Genomic DNA, 15,975 nt, shown 5'->3' with positions numbered 1-15,975 from the left:
TGAGGTCAGTTTCGCTGCCACGATACCCGACTCCGCCTAAGGGGACTCCTCAGCCGAGGCCCCCAGTCAGGCCACGGTCGCCTGCTCCAGTGAGGCCGGTGGAGCGTCCAAAGGCAAGGAGATCCCGCTCTTGTTCCGGTCAGAGTGGGAGATCGCGGAGTCGTCACAGGTTGTCAACGAGATCAAGACGACGCCACAGGAAGTGCAGATCACAGTTCCACACGACTTCTGGGACCAGAACCTACTCACCGACTTTGTTGGAATCCCCTGGGACGAGGGTGTCGCCGGTGGATGTTCTACTGAGGGGTGCAGCTAAGTTGGGCATCACGGTGACAGTGCCTACTCCCACGACGTCCGTGATTTTCGAGACGCTCCATAAAAAGCACCTGTCTCGACCATTACTGCCTCTAGTACCAGGATTGGTAGAGCCCGCCGAGGAATTGTTCCTCACTCCCGCGGTGACGAAGGCTGCTTCTTCCAGGCTCCTTAAGAAGTAACGGGCCCCGGATTCTGACCCGGCTTTTCTTCGGATGGATCCGACACCGGACTCTGTCATAGTGACGGCGGCTAGGAAGCAGCATGCCACCTCCCCGTCTTCAACCGTACCTCCTGATAAGGAGAGCCAATAGATAGACTCGGCAGGCACAAAGGTCTGTGGGACGGCATCTACTGCAATGAAGACGGCTAGTCTGCGGCTTGCTAGGGCGATACGATCGTGCCCTATGAGAGTCCCTCCAGCAATTCGCTGAGTCCCTTCCTCGAGAGAAGAAAGAGGACTTTCAAGAGATTCTGAAGGAGGGGATGCTGGTGTCGAACCAGTTCAGAAGCCAGTGGAGAAGCGTGGCTCAGTGGTTAGAGGCGGCAGACCCGGAAGCTGAGATCAGCCGTGGACCAGGGTTCGATTCCCCGCCTCGGCGGGTCTCTGGCTCAAAAATTCCACGGACTCGACAATTCTCGCTCCGGTGCCTACTCGACTCACGGGGTCACACTCTGCGACTCTGGGCAATAGCTTGCTTAATCTCCACTACGGCCCCTCGCGGCGGGATGCCTGGCTTTCACCTTGTGAATACTCTGCCGGGGTATCTCACAGGGGAATACCAGGACGGGTTCCCTAAGCAAGCGCCTTGAGACCCCTGGGTGATTTGTGCGCTATATAAATCGAAATACATTTACATTTACATTTACATTCATCAGCGCGGCTGCTGATGTGTCTCTTCTGGCGGCACATGGTTACTGTCATGGTGTTAACCAACGGCGCCACGCTTGGCATCGACTTACATCGCTCAAGCCGGAGGCTCAGCAGCGGGTAGCCAATCTGCCTCTCTCGGGGGAAACCCTGTTTGGCAAGCATGTGGATGACGAGATGGCCCACATGAATGCGGAGGCAGAGACCCTGACGGCTGTCGGGTTGGAGAAGCCCAAGGAGAAGAAGACCTACCACCCATTCCAGAGACGGTTTGGGGCGCAGGGCAGAGGGCGTGGGCAGACTTCGGGACTTGGAGATCCGTGTGAACAGGGAGGCTCAACTGGGTCAGGAAATCCTAAGACATCTTTTCACAATCACATGCACTTGAACCCATCCTCCTCTAAGGTGTAATAACAGTACCTAATCTATGCACAACATGTGCTTAAAAAAAATACACGATGTAAATATGGTTTTGCATATTTAAGGCTTTTGGGTTGACAAGAGACACTTCCACTTACTTAGACAAACTGTGGGATGAACCATAAAATACAAGGATCACCTAAGCACAGGAGAAATAATCTGAAGATAACTACAACGCACTGGAGGGTTGTGGGTTTATGTTGAATTTTATAGGGAGCGGGCACTGTCACCTTTTGGTTGATGCCCAAAAGAAAAACAACAAGTGATAGGGACATTTTCAGACCCACGCACTAGATGATGGAATAATGCACTACATGCAAATCCAGAAATATTTTAAAGCTGCATAACTATTGTTACGAGTAAATAACCTCTTCATTTCCTTTGATTTTCCAAGGTATATTCCAGCCTTTGAGACAAAACCAATAGAAAACTGTGGTATCGGACTAGAGTAGTTTACAAAATCTGGTACAAAGATTGAGTAAAATGGGAGACATGTTTGACAGCTATTGTATAGTGTTGGTGGTGTGCTAAATGTAAGAATCCTACTTTGTTCTTCTTTTTTTTTTTTTTGGAGTATATCTAGAATTATAGGTCTGTTACAGTGAATGACAGGGATGTTTTTCATCAATGGGCTCTGAGTGACTCAAATAGAGAACAAGAGCGAAGCTTGTGTTTATAATGCCACTCAGAAGCATGATGGGAAAACATCAAAATTATTTACTTTTTACCCAGGTCTTTATGTATGCTTCCCGGCCAATCATCTGCCTCAAATTTCAACTGTGCACTCGGCTCTTCATGGGAGCAGATGGGCAGGGCTGTATTGATATGCTTTCAGAGAGCCTGCAATTCCTTCATGATGTAGCAGCAACCTTTTGTTTCCCACTGTTGCTCTACCATAGCACTGAATGTTAAATCACGAATGGGTCATGAGAAAATAAGATATGGTCTCAAATGGAGTTAGTGGGATACTAAAAATCAATCTACATCAGGAATTGGAAACACATTTGTGATGTGTTTATAAATGTTTACAAGTGTGACAGTAGCATGTAACTGCATATCTGAAAAACCCTCAAAGTGGGTTTGTTAATTAATAGGACCTGTGAAGTTTGGCAGATGGATGAAATGAACAGTTTAGTACTTTCTTTGGGGTGGGATAACATTGTAGACCTTTATTTTAACTATTTGCAAAATCTCTGTAAATGGAAGATATATTTAGTGGAAGTAACCATCATTTTATTAGGCGTAATACTCCAGATGAAAAGAGAAGTGATACTTTCTAGTTTCTCAAGTGTGTAATTTAGCTTATTGTGACTGCCGGACAGTGCTCAGGAGGATAAGTATTTAGATTTTTATTTGTATCCCTTTTGTGCACTAGGTTTGGTGCTGTTGCATGCGGAGTGGGATTGGAGCTTTATGTGTTCGGTGGAGTTCGAAGTCGCGACAATGACAATCAAAACAGTGAAATGGTGGCATGCAAATCAGAGTTCTACCATGACGAATTTAAAAGGTAAATGTGTGTTTCAAGTAATCACCCCAGGAAAGTATTAATTACTACAAAATACCTGCGATGCATAGGAGGAGATTAGAAGCTGATACAAACTCAGTAGAGGCACCCGTAAGTAAATGTTCTTGAAAAAGGATAGCATTTATGTGGTTTGAAATGGAACTTTACAAGACTTCTGCTGTATTCTCCATGATGTATTTTGAAAGAAGGTCTGTCTAGCATTACTTATTATAGGCCTGTCAGCTCTTATTGTTTTTTTGTTGTATAGAAATGTCATCAACCAACATATACATCTCAGAGTACTAAGACTAAACAGTTAAACTACATGCGCATCTGCTGTTAGGAATGTATGTGACATTCAACAAGTATTGTGTTTCTTTCTTTGCATTTTAAAAGTTGTCTTGTTTAATTGTATTACTTGTTTTGAGGCAACATGTTTATCAGGGACTAACCATAGTGTTCTTACACCTTAAACACCTATTCTGGCACTATATTGTTAAAAGCGAGACTCCGAGGACAACGATAAATATTATTGGTTACAATGGAAACATAAAGTAGGTTGTAATAAGCTTAATAGAAGGTTGTCATGTAATTGTATAGATCGAACAGTATCTTTGCAGAGAGCATCTTAACAAACATACTATTAAAGCAAAACATCAATAACAAACACTTCTTTTAATATTAGGGCCCCTAAAACAAACTTCAGGAAAATTCATTTACAACTTCTATGTATTTTATCCAACCTCTACAGTTACACTAAACATAACATTATTTCTGAGCCTGAAACCTAAAACTATTGCCTTTTCTCTACCCATACCATTGTCACATATATTAACCCTAAACCTGTCACTTTGTAAATCCTCTAATTTATTTATTTATATGCTTTTTAACTAATCTTGAAATAGATATTTTTTAAATGGTCCTTTTTTTTAGTTTTTTTGCTAAGTAAAGTAATTTTTATTTGTAACTGCGTGCATTGTGGTATATCTGTGCAGATATCATCCTCCAACTTTCCTCTTTTATGTTTTCCCGGCAAAGGGATTTTCTCTGTTCATGTTTCCAGTAAAGGCACCAGACAAAGATACGATGCGTATGCAGTAGTTAGTGAAAATGTTAACTGCTAAACAATTTAACCAAATCATTGTCATTTTGTTAAAAAAATAACATTCTAAGTCTTTTAACTGATTTGTTTTCTTTATCATACAGAAATCGTGTGAGTTGCATTATTAAGCAATGTCTTAAAAATTCCTACCAACAAAACTTCATCTGGCATAAGGACAAGTACAGGCGATGTCTTCGTTTTTTGGGCTTCTTTTCTTTCTCTAATCTTACGCCTTGAATCCAAGAAACCCTTTCTTGAATTGATATTCTGTTTCAAAATATTTACTCCATTTCACAAATTTATATTCAACCTCTATTCTTAGACATAGGTCTTTGAGGCTCATAGTTAAATATTCCAAAAACAATGTCTGTATACCTCGTTGGTAACAGAAAAACACCAAGTGAATTTAATTGGATCTGCGTGGATTCCAGGTAAAAAGATGGGTACTGTGAAGTGAAGACGCTGGCCTTGATTTCCTCTTAATTAAGGAAAATAAAGGCACTCGTACATAGACAGGTATCCAGAATTCACTTATTTTTACTTTTACTAACTCCAAATACACCTATTTGGTTACTATAAAAAAAGATTGGAGCAAAAAGATATTTCTGCCCTTTGAAAATGTGCAAACTGCATATTTGTAACACGCACGTTCGCAAAATTTGTGAGCACTGTAGTGAAGGTGTTAGTGAGAAAGTAATGTATATTCATAATGCTTTGCATTGCACTAACCTCATTTAAAAAATATGACCATTCTCCCAATGCCCTGAAATAGCAAATTTGAGCAAAATGTCTCAAATAAGTAATTTACCCAGATATCTCCACCTACCATGGGACATTGTAAAGCTTAAGGAGGCCTGACCTGGAATCAGCATTCCTAGGGCATCTTGGCAACACCTGTCATCCACACTTTGCAGAGAAGAAATCAACTGTAGTGATAGTTGGGGGGGAATTCATCAAGGTAATTTTTTCAGGTGCTTCAAGGCCTTTCTGAATGCAAAGTTAAAGAAGATTAAAACATATATTTCTTATCCATGCAGTCAAGTAGAACTGCTGAGAGGAAAGCAAGACTTCACAGCATTTTTCATAATGTGATTGGTGTGGTGGAAGGGACTCTCATCTAGTTGTCTCCTCTCTCGGATATTGAATCCAAATACAGAAATTGAAAAATACATCTTTCCTGGACCATTATGATTGTATGCCACATTTAAATATTGTTACCACTGCGTAGCAAAGTGCCCATGGTGCCTTCATTTTCATAATAAACTAAGATTACAGAAGAATATCAACTTTATTAGAAGGATTTCCAGTTAAATGAGACATTATTTCTTTTACATCACATTTACAATGCTGGTCCTATATTGAAACCAATGCTGCTACCTTTTGCAGGCGTTTGCCATCCTTGTAGTTCTTTTTTTTTAAATTTCCACAAGAACTAAAGTAATATTGGTTGTGTAGACCCGACATTTACATCTTGGTTACCTGTAAACTGACTCTGCTTTCTCGTATGCCTTCTGGCATTACATACTTAATTGCACCCTGAGCAAATAAAGTCTTAGAAATTTACCAATACACCTGTTTACATATTTATATGGCCATACTGTTGAGCCCATTGCATCTAGCAACAGTCCAATCAGGAAAATAAAAAAGGATACTGTCCTATGAGGGATATAATGACACAAATGTCTTAGATCTTCTTAGGCAAATACATTGATTCCTCATGTATTTCTGAATGAGCGAAGGGAGGGACTCTTTCTAATGGCATAGAGAATATATCCCTTTAATCTTTGTAGCCTTTCCTTCTGCTCTTTTTTGCTGTTTTTGTCTTGCCACAGTTGCGGCACTTTGTAAACCAGAGCATAACTGTAGGGCATAGTTTTCTTTACTATGGTTGTTCTTCCCAGTACAAGGCAGTTTCATAAGCCTCATGACCCCAACACCACTCCAATAATCCCTCTGGCAATGACAAGAAACGTTTTACATTGGAATTAAATTCCCAATTTACTGACTAATATATTCTCTGTGGCTTGAGAATCTTGACCAACTCCTATTCAACATCTTATAATTCATTTGGTTCTATTGGCATGTCACAGCGCTACTCGGCACAACTGAGATGTCATTGGTATACTTCTCACTTATGGTCTCTCTCTTTTTTTAATATAGTCTGTTTGCGATGTAATTGTGTTTTTTTAATTGTATTTGAAAACTTAATGAGAGCTTCTGAGTTTGGGAGCCTGGCTCCAGATAAACCAATAGCATAGGTCTCCCCGTGTTATGCTGCTTCACTGATATTTTCCAACTGGTGTTTCACCTTTCATCTAGGTACTGTGCTGGAAGTTTTTGCTTGACTACAGCTGCTGTCGAACTGGATTGTTATAATCAGTCGTAGACACTTTCTGTAAGATTTTGCTTCTACATCCACCATAGTGTATCAAGTTCATGAACTTACTTGTGAATGCCACCTTGGCGTATCCCCTTTTCTGATGCATATGTACTTACCCATTTCAGTCATCCAACCCATCGCACAAAAATCTCAACTCTATAATCTATATTGCTGGTGTAGTCCTAGATGACTCATCTCGCATCTACCTGCTGGTTCTAGCTTCCCCAACCAATTCTTTGCAATTCTAAAAGCAGTCCAGGGCAACAATTGACATATTTATTGACCTGGATATGAATTAAAAAGAAGATGCAGGTTATTCTAGAGGTGTGGAAGTTGTCACCCTATCGGTAAAATGTCATCTCAGTGCTTGAAAGTAAGAGCTTCTTTATGGCCTGTGTATGACCAAAGTGAAAAGTTTGCTCATGTCTTCTTTATCTCGTTGTGATCATTTCAGAGTGGGTGTGGATCCAATGTATTAGGCTAAATTGCAATTCCAGGGTTCTGGTGATATGTACCAACCACTCGGCTTCCATTCTTGTGGTTTATGATGTCAGAAACCTTTTTTGGCAATATTGTACCATCCAAGCACAGAATGATTCTGAGGAAAATAAATACCATACGCAAGAGAAGAAAAAAACTTTGCACAAAAAAAGAACATGGCTGGAAAGAGAACAACACGAAAATACTTCCTGAATGGGTTCCTATGCAGGGAGCTGTTCCAAAGTTCTTCCTGATCTGATAGAGATTTCTAGATTCAGATTAATTACCTTGGAAGTATCCACAGGTGTCAGACTAGATCCTGATGTTTTCGTCCGCGGCGCCTGCGCTCGAAGTGACGTATACTGTGCCTGTTTAGGTGCCACCCCAGAGCACTGACATTGGTTCTTTTCTTTCCATACCAGTCTAATCAGATCCAGAGAAGAGCTTACCCATGTCACTTTTGATTGACCTTTTTTCAACCCTTTAGTGGAAGATTTTTGAGACATCATCTCATGGTGTGGTAGGGATGTCCACATGGAAGGCTGATTTTAAACCATGAGGTGTCTGGCAAATGTCAGTGACGGACTGACACACCTCGTCTGCCTCTGTTGCCTTGGGCGCAACCACAATGCCAAGACCTGCATCAATTGTATTGTCTTGCCATGCACCACAAGGACTTGAGGGAGTGCTCCTTCAAACTTCTTGCCGCTCGATGTGCGACGCCATGACTGTCTCGATTCTGCACGAAAGGAAGGCCCCAGGATCGGTCATGGAGCCACTCCAAACACTCATTGTCGCACTCAGTCTTCTGGCCATTCAGGTAAGTCCCACAAGCGCAAAAACCCCAAGAAGCTGAAGAGGTCTTTGACTTCGCCCTGTCTGTCTAAGTCATCCATTGAGACGAGAGAGTGTCGGCATTCGAGCCCTAGCTCTGTGGATGAGACTGCTTCGGGCCATCTCTGTGTCTCTTCAAGTTTCCAGGAAACGGAGCGACCCTATCTCCAGTGTGAGAATTTTATGAGGCATGCACCTCATATTTGGGTGGCTCCGTCTTTGCTGGAGCGCCTTTAGGTCCCGTAGGCTTGGAGGAGACACTACTGTTCCTCTACTAGCGTGTTTGCCCCCAGCACCAGCTGGGCCCCTCGCATCCCTGGAGCCTCCGTCACCTTCCCCAGCGGCAGCAACACTGTGGACGTCCCCGACGGTGCCACCCACTTAAATCCGTGACTCCCACACATAGACAGAAATGCGTTGTCTGCCGCTGACTCCAGTGCCAACTGGAGGCAGTACATTCAGGCCATGGCTACAGAGGATGGAGCTTAATTTGCAATGATAGTGAGGAGGGCGGTAGAGGTTCTCAACCTCCAGCTGCCATCCATGGTTATCAAGACAAACGTCTTGATAGAGGTGCTTTAGCCGGAAGTCACCCCTTCCTAACCGCTTCTCGCATTTAATGATGCCCTCGCAGATGTCCTACTCGGGACCTGGTCCAACGCCTCCACAGGCGCTCCTGTGAATAGGACAATTGACAGCCACCATCACCCCAACCCAGGGTACCTCAACTTCCTTACCCATCATCCCACTCCAGACAGCTTGGTGGTCGAAGCCTCCACTTCGAATCCTGGAGCATTCCCTACCACTCCACCAGACGGGGAATCAAAGAGACTTGATTCCTTGGAGAAAAAATATGTTTTCTCCCACCAGCCTGGCGCTGTGGTCCGTGAACACAGCACGTTTTTTGGGCGATACTCCTAATCGCTCTGAGACTCGGTTGCACAGATGCTGCCTACAGTCACAGAGGAGGCCCAAACCATTCTCTCCCAAGCTATTGCTGATGGGAGAGACGCAGCTAAGATGGCCATAAGCTGTGGGCTAAATACGACCAAGTCACAAGGCAGAGCGGTTTCATCGTTTTTGGCCCTTAGGTGCCATACCTGGTTGAGAACCACTGGCTTTTGGCATGGATGTCCTTGCTCATGGACATGCCCTTCGATGACTCCCATCTCTTCGTAGACAAGATGGACTTTGTGCTAGAGCATTTCATGAACAGCAGAGCTACAGCCAAGTCCTTGGGCCTTCCCATGGCCTCTCCTCAAACTCAGTCGGCCTTTCACTCCTTTGATGGCCATGGAATGGGCTTCCAACCAGGTCTGTATCCGCCCTGCCACCACAGCACACAATCTTCCAAGCTCCTGCACGGCCGAGGACACGGTACCCACAGAACTTGTGGGTCAAGTAGCCCAAGGCTAGGCCAGTCACCCCCCAGCTCCAGCCTGCAAGCCTCTTTAGTTTGCTGTCCGACCATCCTGGGCACCCAGTGGCAGGCAGGATAATGCCATCACCTACAACAGTGGAGGTCAATACCATCAGACCGCTGGGTTCTCCAGATTGTTCGAAGTGGCTACTCTCTCCCTTTCGTGACTACCCCTCCACCCATGCCACCCACTTGCAACCGGCTGACAGATGGTTATATTTCCTCATTCTTCCAGGAAATGGCTGCTCTCTTGGCCAAGTGAGCCGTATAGAGAGGGCTGCCATCAAAAGTAAGTCTTCATTCTGGTGTCCAAGAAAGACAGAGGCCTTCGTCCTATCCTAGACCTGCTCCCTCGTCATTTCTGACTGAATAAGGAGAATTCAAAATGCTCACGTCCTGTCTGCCCTGGACAAGAGAGACTGTATGGTAGATCTGGCCTTGCAAGAAACATACTTCCACATCTCCTTCTTGCCTGCCCACAGACGTTACCTGCGGTTCACGGTAGGCGACGAGCACTTTCATTTCACCGTGCTCCCCTGTGGCCTTAACAGTGCCATTCGGGTGTTCACCAAGGGTATGGCGATGGTTTGAGATCAGGGGCGCCAGCATTCCCCCTATCTGAACAACTGGCTGTTGATGGCAGGCTCGTCACAGGCAGTTGTTTCGCACCATCAAACTACTGCGGACCTCCTGCACTCACTGTAGTGCACTGTCAACATGCCAAAGTCACACCTAACATCTTCTCAGACGCTCCCTTTTATCAGACCTGTTCTGGACACAGTGCAGTGTTGGGCTTATTCTCCCAAATGGCAACTCCAGGATATTCAGACTATGACACAGATGTTTCAGCCTCTATCCTGGATTTCGGTGAGACTGATTCTGAGAGACTGCTGGGCCTCATGGCCTCCTGCATCCTGCTTGTGACGAGCCCTCTGGCATATGTGGGCTCTACAGTTTGACCTGAAGTTCCAGTGGGCTCCGCATCAGGGAAATCTCACCAGCAAAGTCCAGCGCTCTGAGGGCACTGCAAAAGATTTGCAGTGATGGTTAAGGAACCATGATTGGGTCATCGGCAGACCCCTTTTCCTTCCCCAACCAGATCTGACAGTAGTGAACCAAGGCCTCTACTCTCCGGTAAAATCCGGGCTCCACATCAACCTGTCGGAGCTCCGAGCGATCTAGCTGGCATTGAAAGCCTTTCTACCCTCCATCAATGAAGGCTAGTGCAGACAACACCACTGCCATGTGGTACTGCGACAAAATAGTCTGGGTGGGGTCACTGACCCTTTGTCAAGAGATCCTAGGTCTATGGATGTGGCTGGAACGTCGGGGCATTTCCCTGGCGGTTCAACACCTTGTAGGACCACTGCCAAAACGGACAAACCCAGCCGAAGATGCCTTTCAGATTCAGCAAAGGATTCACAGATCCCACAGTTAACATTTTTTTAAACCTTTATTTTAATTCTTTGGGGCACTTTTTTAACCTTCCTCACGTGGGCCTGGGGGAGGATCTAGGTAGGCTCACCCTGCCCCCTTAAACCCTTTGATTTTGTTTTCTCAGACAAGGTGCCCAATGCATTAAGCTGGGGAATGGCAGCCTCAACAGAATTTTTCAGTGATGGGCAGACACTCAGTGTGTACAGATTTGTGGCTCCACAATGAAGGGCGGGGAGCAAGGTCCGTCGACCAATGTGCCTTCATTTTTTATTTCAGTTTGCAAGTCTTCTGTAAATTTACAAATCTGTGAGGGATCCATGCATAACCTGTCCAGATATATTAATTAACCCTTTGAAACTCTTCGCTAAAAATCACTTTACACCCCAATTTCTTGAAAACTACTGAACGGATTTACATCAAACCAACAAAGTTACTTCCATAGGAAAACTTCTACTTTAATCCCAAGTTTGGAATACTTGCAATAAGTCATTTGTTCTGTATCAGAAATAAAAGAATCCTATGGAAGTAAAAATAGAAAATGTCACTCTTTTGAAGCTCTATTTTTGGCCCTTGGTGGTGTATTTGCACAAAACCTGCCATGCAACCCTTTATTAGAATCATGCAGATCGAACCGCACTAAAGTTATTAAGAACACAAATAATTGTGGAAAGTCAAATCTAACCAGATCTACACAGATCTACACAGATCCTAGCGCCACTTGTATACTGTATATTTGTTCCTTACATTATAATTTGCAATTGCTCTTTAATATATGTTGACATTACCATCAGAAGCCTAAAGGAACATATACAGGAAGACTTCAGAGCTATACGCCACAGTAATTTTGCTTATCTGCTGGCAGTTCACAACAACAATGTTCATTAAAATCTAGAAAACATTCAATTCAGGTTTCACACACCAGACGTAAAGCAGAAGGTGGTAACCAAGTATTCTCATTACACATGACAGAGGCCAGATGGATTTTTAAACGTGTTGCGGTAGATCAAGGTCTTCATCAGGATGGCGAACTTCATCACTTTTTTTAGTAACTAATTAAACCACTGAGCACAATCTTAAATACTGAGAGAGTTCCTGACATTTCTTTTCATACTTTTTATTTAACGAATGATATGTTCTGTTTTTTTGTTGTCATAGTTTATCATTTTAACAAGTGTTGCTGTCATGTGGTCTCTAGAATTTATTCACAACCTTCCAACAGTGGTTCACTATACTCTGAATCCATGTACATGTGCTTTTTACTGATATTTCTTTTTTTACCCATGTAAATGGCGATTTTAGTTTTTTTTTTATTTGTTTATGATCATATGCCAATTACTATCATAGTGCCTTCAATAATTTAATGTGAATTACAATTGTTACTCTACTGACCATACTCTGGTGTTGTTTGCAATCACTAGTTTTACAGCTGTCAGAACTATGGCCAGAAGGATATCCGTTACGAACTCTCTATAGGTGGAGCACATATCATGATCCCCTCTAATCTATTGTAATTGAATATATATGCCCCGGTCTTTTCGTTTGCATTCTTTCACCAACAATATTGAAAAGTCAACCTCACTTTTTCATCCTTCCAATTCTTGCTTTTCCTTTTCCTCTATTTTTTATTTTTACTTCACTACTGATTCTAAGATGGCGCCTTCACTGTGTGTTACACACCAGTATGGTCCTCTTTCTGTTTTTACGCTGCACTAAGTCTTTATCCATGCACTTTACATGCTGCTTCGGCATTCTTTGAAGCCTGGACTGGCCGCATCAGGTATTTCCCCGGGAGGCTCGAAGGGTGGGGACCAGTTTTGCAGAGTTGTTGGCCGGTTTTGTTACTCGGTCCGGTTTTGCTGGGGTGCTGCAATATCGGCCCCCAGTAACAAAAGGATCAGTGATTCACACCCCCACCCCACAGGGGCTGGTCCAATAAAATTGACAGGACTGCTTTTTGTTCTCAGTCTGGCCCTGCTCCAGGTACCAGCATGGCAAGCGCCTTTCTGTCCTAAATGGTACTTGTTTGCTAGTCATATTGGCAATTTATGCACTGACTGCAAAACATTTTGTTCACATAAGCCTTAATATTTAGAGATTACTTTAGTAGATTATAACGGTTCCACTACTAACTCCAGGGGGCATTTACATGGGCTCCACCATGTTCTTGAATATACTCTTTTGCATGTTATTAAGCAAGCAGTCCTCCACTATGCTGATTACAAACACATACACACATTTACCCCTTCCTTAGGAATATACTCTGCTTATTTTATCTCACGATCACAGCTAAGTACTTTGATTGCCCCAACCCACTGCATTTTTTTAGACTAGCATTTCGGTTCCACTTATAAGATTACACAGGAGCTGATATGCTAAACCTCTACCCTCGTGGGCAATCTTGGTTTAGGTTTTTCTGTGGACTCATTTGACACCTCACTACTACCAATATACTCATCGTAATATTCTCTTTGGCCAGGTTGTGACCTTCTTATTGCAAATCCGCACTAATTTCTATGGGACAACAATTGCCTATCCACAATATTTGAACCAGATTATATATACTGTGTTGACCTTATTTGAAATATTCACCAACTTGCAGGGAGTACTGTTCCCATGCCTTGAATATACTCCTTTATACATACTCTCATCCAAGTAGTTATTGTTGCATATCCTTTATTATAACAATTTATTTCAGTAGCTTGATTATTCAACAAGCATCATGTGTTCTTACCTGGTCATCAATGGGCTTAAGGTGGTTATAACTAGTTAGATACTCTATTTTACTTTTTAGACACTAGGTGAGGTTGAGGAGTACACAATTAACATTTTACTCTTTCCACCGCCACATGCTCACGAGACGTACCATCACTGCTCTGCATATATGTATAGGGATGCTCTTATTCAGTTCTGAGCACACTATATCTTACCACTCTTTATCCACAAATCTATTTTAGAAATGGCTTTCCTCTTACTGTCTTTAAATGCACTACCCTGCTGATTATCACTCCTCTGATTTCCGCACAAATTTTGGGAACAATGCACTTCCTCCCACCTTCTTGGTCTCTGGCTATTTTTATGTATAACTATCCATTTGTATATCCTAGAGCTCTGAAAAGTTTGCGGTCTCTCTCTTCTTAGCAGTGTTCAATTCCACATACATCTGGTGACAGAACTATCAACCATTCAATGAAGTTCTTCAACAATTTCTGGTCTAAGACAATTCGATACTGGTCTTGTCTGCAACAAGCTGAGCACAGTGGGGATCTGTGTGTGGGCTAGGACAACAGGGCATGTTCCTGATCGTAAACCACCTGGCAGGGTCCCTGTATGCCAGAGCAGACAAACTGAGTTGGTATGGTGTCTCACAGATCACAAGTGGCATCTACATCCCGAGGTGGTACTTTGTGTCTTTGAGCAGTTTAGAGAGCTCTAGGTAGATGTATTTGCCGACATCAAGATTGGACAGTGTCAAAAGAATTGTATGTTGGATTTTTCACAAGAAGACTTGTTAGAGGATGGTGCACAGTGGCCTGAAAAGATCACTCATGCAGGGTACTTGTGCTGCTCGCCACCCTGAGAAAGAAAGCAAGAAAATTGGCACAGCAGTGAGAGGCATAGCAAATTGGGTTGCAGTAAGTGTAGCTGAATCAATTAAAGCTTGCACCAGGCTTAAACCAGAAGTCTGACTCTGGCTCCGCTCAGCTTGAGGTCCTAGTGACTACAGCTGCTGCTCATGTCATGTGAGAAACCAGGTTCAATCCTGCCCTCGGCTCAGCATCATGTGAATCCCTGCAAACCTCCCTCTGTTGAAAAAAGGTGTAATGTAGTCTGTGCCTGTTTTCAAGCACACCTATGTCCTTGGGAAGGGTTCATGCTGCGTAAAACTGCCAAAAATAAAATGTTGATTCTACACGCTGCCCACGCTCTAATCTCATCCTCAAAGACTTCTGACAAAGCAATAACCTTTGATGTCTGAAAGAGATACCCATCTTGTGGCTGAATTGCACTGTGTGAAACTGGACAATGTGGGATCAAGCTTGGCTTCTCTGCTTTCCCAAATTGTGTGAAGTGGTGACATTTTGGCCACTCTGCGTTACTCTTTAATGCAGGGTTTTGGTCTAATTCCGCCAGTCACAGCGTGTTGGAAGGTTTTCCCCACGAGGCTCCAAAATGTGTGCGTGCATGTTTTTTTTGGCATCCCCTAGTTCGAATTTCTAATGCAGGTGTTCGCATGCGGTCATGGTCAGAGGGCTGCCGTTCAAGTGGATCTGCTGCAGCTCAAGTAGATTTGATACTCGAGCAGCAGCTAAATCAACTCAAAACGCTGTTTGTGGTGATTTTCAGCACTGCTCACTCTACCAGCGCTAAGTTGTAGTGCGAGCTGCATATTTATCGCCTGTTCACGAATTCCGTGGAACCACACTGAGTTTTTTTGTAACTCTGTGGAATTCCACAGAGTGAAAATCTGCAAGTTCCACCCACCCTGGTTGTGACACCTATTCATATAAGACAATCTATTCTGGCATTCTTTGCTCAACCTCCTTCCAATAAAGAGGAAGAAATACTCCATCTTTCGGACTCCAAAAAATCCGTAAAGCTTTTGTATTGTTAGCACCAAGGACCATCGGATGGACTATCAACTCTTTGTGGGGTTTGCAGAAGCAAAGAAAGGTAGGGCAGTGCAGTTCAGAAAAAACTGTTTCAAGGTGGATAGTCCTCTGAACACAAACCTGCCATTAATTGGCTAAAAATCTGCCTCCAGAGGGTTTGAGAGCTCCTTCCTCAGGGTCATGGCTGCTACCTCCTGTTTTCACATGGAGTGCCTGTCTTGGACATCTGTCCAGCTGTAACGTAGGTAGTTGTTGGTTCACACTTTCACCTTTCACAAAGCATTGCCTTGATTGCTAGATCAGGCAGAAGGGGCACTTTGCCTCTTTGGTCCTGCAGGACTGTCTGATCCTTTCGTCAGACCTTTCACCTTGGTCGGTACTCTTTTGATGTTCACTTACAAGGGGAGGAATCTGTGGTTAGAAGTATCCATCAGAAGAACAAGTAATTTACCTATGGTAATGCTCTGTCTGGTGGATTGTTATCTGACTGCGGAATCTTCACCAGCCCTCCCGACCCTCCCACCTACCCGTCCTGTGGAATGGACCATTTTCTCTACATAAAAAGGTCCCAATGTAGACATCTGCACACTGTCTGCTCTTAG

The 15,975-nt window shown here is 43.5% G+C and overlaps 1 protein-coding gene across 1 annotated transcript in view; it reads left to right on the top strand.

Moving 5' to 3' along the window:
* Nucleotides 1–15,975, top strand: part of GAN (gigaxonin) — a 320,191-nt gene that overhangs the window by 246,605 nt on the left and 57,611 nt on the right. The window contains exon 9 of the mRNA XM_078670190.1: nucleotides 2,982–3,113. Coding sequence (XP_078526316.1) covers nucleotides 2,982–3,113 — 132 coding nt within the window. The remainder of the gene's footprint in view (nucleotides 1–2,981; nucleotides 3,114–15,975) is intronic.

Source organism: Lissotriton helveticus, chromosome 12 (assembly GCF_964261635.1).
Source record: "Lissotriton helveticus chromosome 12, aLisHel1.1, whole genome shotgun sequence".
NCBI lineage: Eukaryota > Metazoa > Chordata > Amphibia > Caudata > Salamandridae > Lissotriton > Lissotriton helveticus.
This window is presented reverse-complemented; position numbering and strand designations above follow the sequence as displayed.